Source organism: Brassica oleracea, chromosome C3 (assembly GCF_000695525.1).
Source record: "Brassica oleracea var. oleracea cultivar TO1000 chromosome C3, BOL, whole genome shotgun sequence".
NCBI lineage: Eukaryota > Viridiplantae > Streptophyta > Magnoliopsida > Brassicales > Brassicaceae > Brassica > Brassica oleracea.
Window position 1 is genome coordinate 29941481 of NC_027750.1, and position 7123 is coordinate 29948603.

General features: G+C 31.8%; 1 protein-coding gene across 1 annotated transcript; it reads right to left on the reverse strand.

Annotated features, from left to right (window-relative positions):
- Positions 1-529: 529 nt before the first annotated feature.
- Positions 530-1606, reverse strand: LOC106331710 (auxin-responsive protein IAA2). Its single transcript, XM_013770110.1, has 2 exons — positions 1284-1606; positions 530-1193 (listed from the first exon to the last, which is right to left on the reverse strand). The coding sequence occupies exons 1-2, from the start codon at positions 1445-1447 to the stop codon at positions 842-844; spliced, it is 516 nt and encodes a 171-aa protein (XP_013625564.1). The 5' UTR covers positions 1448-1606; the 3' UTR covers positions 530-841.
- Positions 1607-7123: the final 5517 nt, after the last annotated feature.

Sequence of the window (7123 nt, forward strand, 5' to 3'; positions counted from 1 at the left end):
TTAGATTAAATCTTAGTCATCTGAAATCAAATTCCTACACTCATGACTCCTCCCTTATCCATTTGCTTGAAAGTTGCTAGTTAGTTGTGTTAGAATCTTGTTAGTTTAATCAAACCACTTCATTGAACTGAATGCACTTAGATTAAGTTTGAACATGCATTCTTTTTGTATAAAAAACTTAGAAATGGATTGACATCTTAAATACTACATGATTTGAATTAGGAAGTTTGAAAAGTCCATTTCAGGAAGCATATCGAAGCAACAATCTACTTTTGTATGCTTTTTTTTTTGTCAGCTATCTATATTGTTAGGCCAAGTTTTAAGTTCTGGTCGGAGAGAAGTTGTTCCAGGTAAGCGTCTATCCGGTCATGTCTAGTCTATATGGAAAAGTAAAATGCCTCTAGTCATATGCTTTTTGTTTATTTGGGTTCTCAGAGTAGCAAAATTGTGTTTTGGTTTTAAGTCCTATCTGATGAGTTTATACTTTGTAAATGATTTTGGATATTATAACGAAATTAAAGACTGATACTCAATAACATTGCTACATATGCATCTATATTGTGTATATGTCCGTATTATACATTAAAAAAATCATGTATCTTTACATCGAACTCCAAATCTAAAAACAACAAAATAAATAAAATAAAAAGAAAATCACTTGGAAATGGAACTATCTCATTGAACAAAACCCTGAATGATTTGTTTATGGTGTGGTCAACTTGTGGTCAACTTCTCAAACACCGATCAGATCCAAATCAAATAAGGGTTTCAATCATCAAAAGCTCTCATCAAAGTCTCTTCATCATCATCATCATCATCGTCATCATCATCATCGTCATCATCATAGGGCAGAGTCTAAAGCAAGAGCATCAGATCCTTTCATGATTCTAAGTCTCTTACAAGAGGAAGAGAACATATCCCATGGAACATCACCAACCAACATCCAATCTCCATCTTTATCCTCGTACGTTGGTATAACTCCAGATCCTTTGTATCCTTCTCTTTCGCTGTATTCACCGATCGTGAACTTGAACATGTTCTCCAACGCCTTGAGAAGCTCTGGATAGTTTTTGTATGTTTTGAGATCTATTTTACGGAGGTATGGAGCTCCGTCCATACTCACTTTCACATAGCTAACACTGTTGTTGTTCTTACGGTAAGATCTCACCGGAGGCCAACCAACTATTTGAGTTCTGTATATTAGCAACGAATCATCATTAGTACAACATTTTCATTAGTTAAAAAGTATGAAATAATATATTGAAACTCAGATCTTTACTTACTTTGTAGGAGGTGTAGATTCTTCCTCGTTATCGCTTTGTAGTTGACGCTTGTTGCTTCTAACGCAAGAAACCTCTTGTTCTTCTTTAGCTTGTTCTGTTCCAGGTAATCCAAGACGAAGCTCTGTGTCCTTAAGGTTAAGCTCATTGACTTTCTCATACGTCATTGTTTTTTTCAAGATCAAGAAGTCGATCTCTCTATGTTCTTGTGTGGTTTTTTTTTGACTAAAATGTTCTTGTGTGGTTTCCAACGCAGAATCCTTCTCTTGTTCTTGTTATGGTTCTTCTCGTTGGTGAGTTTGGTTGATGATGAGAAAAGGGGAGAGAGATATATAAAGGTGGGAGAAGATGCATAGAAGTTAGGGTAAAAGGAAGAGAGATAGAAGTTGTCGGGAGGGTGTGAGGCAAGGATGAGGCAAGGGGACAAAGGTGGGACATAAACGCTTTGGCCGTCCATGTGAACTCGACTCTTTCTTTATTGCACGCTCCTTATTTGCCTCCGCTACCTTTGTTTACGCTACATCTTAGCCGTCGATATGTATTTCCCCTTCTTTTTCAAAGTATATTAATTATTACAAGGGATCAAGGAAAGAACTAAAAAAATGAAAAAAATCATTTCTGAGAATTGGAACTGTGTCGACCGACCTGGAAATAAGAGGCAAACAGAAAAAGGAAAAGAAAATAAATGATGTACTATTATACTCTCTCCTTCTAAAATAAATGATGTTTTAAAAACAATTTGAAGGTCAAAATAGATGATGTTTTGATATTTTATATTAATTTTAATTTTATTAAAAACAGTGTGACCAATGATGTTTTATAAAAAAAATTAGTAATTGGCTGAATTAGTTTAATTTATTTTTAATGCTATTTTTTTGGTAAATATATATTTCTTAATTTTTGTGCATTAAACAAAAATATCAACTATTTTGTAACGGAAGGAATAACATTTTATTTACTGTTTCTTAAAGATTCTTTTGTTTTGTTTTTTGCATTTTTTTAAAGTGAGTGTTAATAATCATTATTCTACTTTAATTAGTAAAGTGTTCTTTTCAATATTTAGGATATTTTTTTTAAAATAATGTCGGTTAAGAGCATTTCGAACGAAGATTTCTTATAATATATACTTTTTCCGGATACGAATGTAAGATGTCCTATATTTTTATCTTGTATACAAATGTATGATGTTTTGAGATATAATTAATGCATTTATTTTTAAAATTTAAACATAAGTTAAAAAGTAAAATTATTAGTGGTGAAACTTTATTGATATAATCAAAAAGTAACATTTAAAATATTGTTTTATTATTTTTTAATATGTGCGTAAAACCTTAAACATCTTATATTTAAATCTAGAGGGAGTATGAAAATAGAATAAAAAAGGAGATAAAGCAAGAAATGTCTTTTGTTCAAGTATTTGCTAATCTCATAAGATTTTTTATTTATCATTTGTCTCCTTTTTGGTTAATTCTTTTTTTTTAAAATTAAAATAATAATATTATAATTTTAAGGAAACTCGAAAGAGCCTCTCACTATTAATGTTGCTCTTAAAAGTTTAATAAAAATTTATTTAAAAAGTTTTGTTTAAATTTTCATAATCACACAAACATGTATCATATAATAGTGTATAATTTCAAGAGTATTTCTGTAAATGTTATTTATAACCTATTTTTAATTTTCATGTAAAAGATGTAAAGATGATGGTATATACGGAAGAAGAAAAATGATTTAATCATTGTTCCATGATGAAATTTTCGTAGAGTTTCCAAGTCCTCTCTAGGTCATGAAATTTATTGAAGTTTTTTTTTATGAAACTTGAAATTTATTGAAATTGCGGACAAATATGTCTCTCTTTATGTCATGAATTGCGATTTTGAGTTTGTAAAGTTTTTGTATCTTGGTAGATTAATGGAGAATTTAAGAGAGGAGCGAACACACATGTGAATAGATAAGGGCCAAATGTGTTGGTAATTGATATATGAATGGTAAGCCACGTGCCTTCTTATAAATTTGTCTCTTTTATTCATAAAATTATTTTCCTTCAAATTGGGTTGTGAGGAGAAGCTCCACGTGCTATATATACACGGGGCCGGTCCTGGGCCAAGCTCAATGAAACATTCGTTTTGGACCCTCAAAATTTTTGAAAATTTTTATATCTAAATAGGTTCCCAATTTGTAAAAAAAAAACTTTTAGGCTCCCAAATTTTTTAAATCTTTACTAAATGGTCTGGGGCCTCCAAACTCTCAAGGCCGGCCCTGTATATACATTGAATCTTACAACTTAAAAGTATGAACCAAAGTGGTAGTTTTAATTCTCCCCATAGATAGCGCGAAACTATGTTCATTTTGCTTCTAATCCGCATGCGTTTTGATGTTTACGGTGGGCTTTATGCAATGGATTTACTAATTTTTAATATATATTGTCCTACTTTTTTTCTTTGACCAAAAGGCTTTAATGTTCCTACTTTTGAGATAAGGATCCCTCCGTTATCCCAAAGATAAGATAAGTAAAGAGATAAAAGATACTCCCTATTTAAATTTTTTATTTATTCCACAAAAATAAATTTTCTATATGTTTAAGGTATTTTTTTTATACTTTTAAGAAACATTAAATAATTTTTTTTGAATAGATTAAATTTCATTGGTGAAAAGTTATTAGAAAATGTATAATAAAGTAAAAGAAAAATTAAATTTTAAACATTTATTGAATTCTTAATAAGCGTGAACGCTTTAGAAAATCTTACTTTCGGGAACAAAGAAAGTACCTTTCTTATGTACTCCATCTGTTCCCGAAAACAATTTTTTCTAGAGTATGCACGCTTATTAGGAATTTAATAAATGTTTATAATTTAATTTATTTTTTACTTTATTATACACTTTCCAATAACTTTCCACCAATGATTCAATTCAAATATTCTCAATTAATGTTTCTCAAAAGTATAAAAAATTATCTTAACAATATAGAAAATCTATATTTGTGGAACAAGAAAAAAATCTAAAAAATCTTACTTTCGGAAACGGAGAAAGGGAATATATTTTAGAGTATGATTGTCAGAGTTCTTGTATTACTTCAGTTATAAGTTATAACAAACTCATACAATGTATTTGCTCACTGATTAAGAGAAACATACTCATACAATGTATTTGCTCACTGATTAAGAGAAACATGCACGAGTGAATACATTTTTTTGTATATTGCACGAATGAATAATTTTGTTAACCACCGATTTTTGAATTTATGAGGAGTGCCTGTAAAAGATACTAATAGATCTATGTGATGCTTATACAGATGATTGCTAAAGCTAGTTTTTGGTTAAAACATTCAAATATTTTTACTGTAAACCAACTTGAGAAAAAAAACACGAGAGTAGTCGGTGACAGTTAAATATATGTGGAGTTCATTAAATAATGAACATATTGAGGTTACAAAAAAATTTAACATATTAGAGTAAATGTGGCCTACAGCAAAGAATATATCATTTGGATTATTTGGTAAATGTGGCCAAGTTTAGAGTTTCTAATGGTTCAACATGAAATGATGTTTATCTTTTGTTTATGTTTAGTTTTATAATGAATCAATTATAATGAATATTATAATGAATCAATTATTACTTTTTATATCATCTAAATCTTGTTAGTTTTAAGAAAAGTACAAATAAGATATCATTGAATTTAAGAAATATACATATAAAATTAAAGAAATGATGTTTTTTCCGTATTAAATCCATTAATATACTAAAGTTTTAAAAAGTTTCATGCTACTACATTTATATGATTTTAGTATTGAAATAAATATATGATTTATAAATATATAATAAAACAAATAGTGAAAGTTGTTGTAAGATACTAGTGAAAGTCAATGTTACTTATAACTGAAAATAAATTAATTATTTTCGAAAGTTTTTTAAATTAGTGTAATGGAAAGTAGATCTATGATTTGTAAGTAATGTATTCAAAATTATGGTGATGACATAAAAGTAATGTATTCAAATAAATGTGAAAAATTAAGTGTTACATATTTAATTAAAAAGGCTCAACCATAATTCTGAGATATACTGAAAAATATAAATATATACTTACAAAGTTCAAACGAAACAAGCAATATAAAATAATTTGACAAGAAACAAAGAATATAAGTGAAACTAGACACTACAAGAAAACATGGGATTAACGACGGCGGTATTCCTCGTGAGTTTGTCGTAAAAGAGGCTTTACGAGGAATTAGCGAGGAAACACGTTTCGTCGTTACTCGTTCGTCGTAACACATATTTCTTCGCCAGTTCGTCGTAACTTATCGATGAAAACATTTCGTCGTAAAGACGAAATACATCATTTCGTCGTAAAGACGAAATACATCATTTCGTCGTAAAGACCACGTATCCATTCCACGTAAGAAGGTCGCTATATTTCCTCGTAAATACCTCGAAAGGTGTTCCTTGTAAATTACACGTAAATATCTCGAAACTATTTCCTCGTAAAATACACGTATATACCTCGAAAGTATTTCCTCGTAAAATACTCGTTTAACCTTCCTCGTCATTTCCTCGTAAACTTTCCACGTATATAAGTCGTAATTTAGCTACGAATTTAATTCGTTTTTTTATTTTACAGAATTTAAAAATATAATTAAAAAAATAATTAAAATTATTTAATTTATTAATAAAATTATAATTTAAAATAAAAATCAATACGAAATATTTTATATATAAATAAGTTTTGAATTTATAATACAACAAACGAAAAAAAAAGAACTAAGGGTCGTTTATCGCCTGGTAGAATTCCTCACTCCTCCTCGCAACATCCGCCTCGTTATGTGTGTCGGATGACTCGCCTAGAATGGGATGTTGTTTTCGCATGCTCCTCAACTTGGACTCTCATTCCGGATTTGTGGCCGCTATAACGTCCAAGAAGCCCTCGACTCCACCCATACGAGCTTTTGTCGAGGCCAACTCGTTACGCAGCTCAGTGACTTCCTCATCCCGTCTCTGACCATAAGACGATTCGCTCTCGGAACATTTGTTGGGGTCAAAAACGGTTACGACGGAATTACCACCCAAAAATCCTCGGAGATCGTATTTCCGAAAGAGATAGTAAAGAGGAAGATGTAACTTTCGTAAAATATAACCAAACACGAAGTTTTTACGAAGAAGTATCCTTGAAGATTCAAACCAAACTAACCAAGCTCGACCGTTGCATAATTACCACGCATACACGCTGTCCGGTCGCTGCGTAGCAACCAAGTCCGAGCCAAAGCTCGGTATCTACGAAGCGACCAAGCTCAAGCCAAAGCTCGGTCGCTACGTAGCAACCGGGCTCGAGCCGAAGTTCAGTCGCTGTGTAGCGATTGAACCCTTCCGAACATCGATACGACATCAATCCATGCATTCTCGTCAAACCTTCGAATGCTATCTCCCGAAGACCATAGCAAGCTCAGTCCATGTTTTCCGCTATTCAAATTCATCGATCAAACTTCGCGGATTAGAAACCGCGGGAAGTTCGTTCTTTATCAAAAAGAATTCGTAGTAAACGTGTCGAGTCGGAAGACGGCCCAAAGGGATCTAAAACACGACTCGAGGCCCGTCCTACAATTTCTTAACCAAAAGCCCGTAAACCGCAGCACGGTTTACGCTTGGTCCACAAGGAAGGATAAATGTCAAGTTTCCGCGGATAAATACGGAAGTTTTGAAGATAATTGGAAGATCGGGAAAAATGGAATATCTCCATTTTTATGCTATGACGGCTTAATGGCAGAAGAGTAAAAGCGTAAACCGACCTTGGAGCTAGTATATAAGGAGTCCTAGGCGAGGAGCATGGCAGAGGACTTTTCAGAGCAAACTTAGCAC

Bases quoted from the DNA above. Each gene is read 5' to 3' on its own strand.
- LOC106331710 (XM_013770110.1), bottom strand. From the start codon at position 1,447: ATGACGTATGAGAAAGTCAATGAGCTTAACCTTAAGGACACAGAGCTT. The intron at 1,194-1,283 runs GTAAGTAAAGAT...GCTAATATACAG, and splicing joins GAATCTACACCTCCTACAAA to AACTCAAATAGTTGGTTGGC.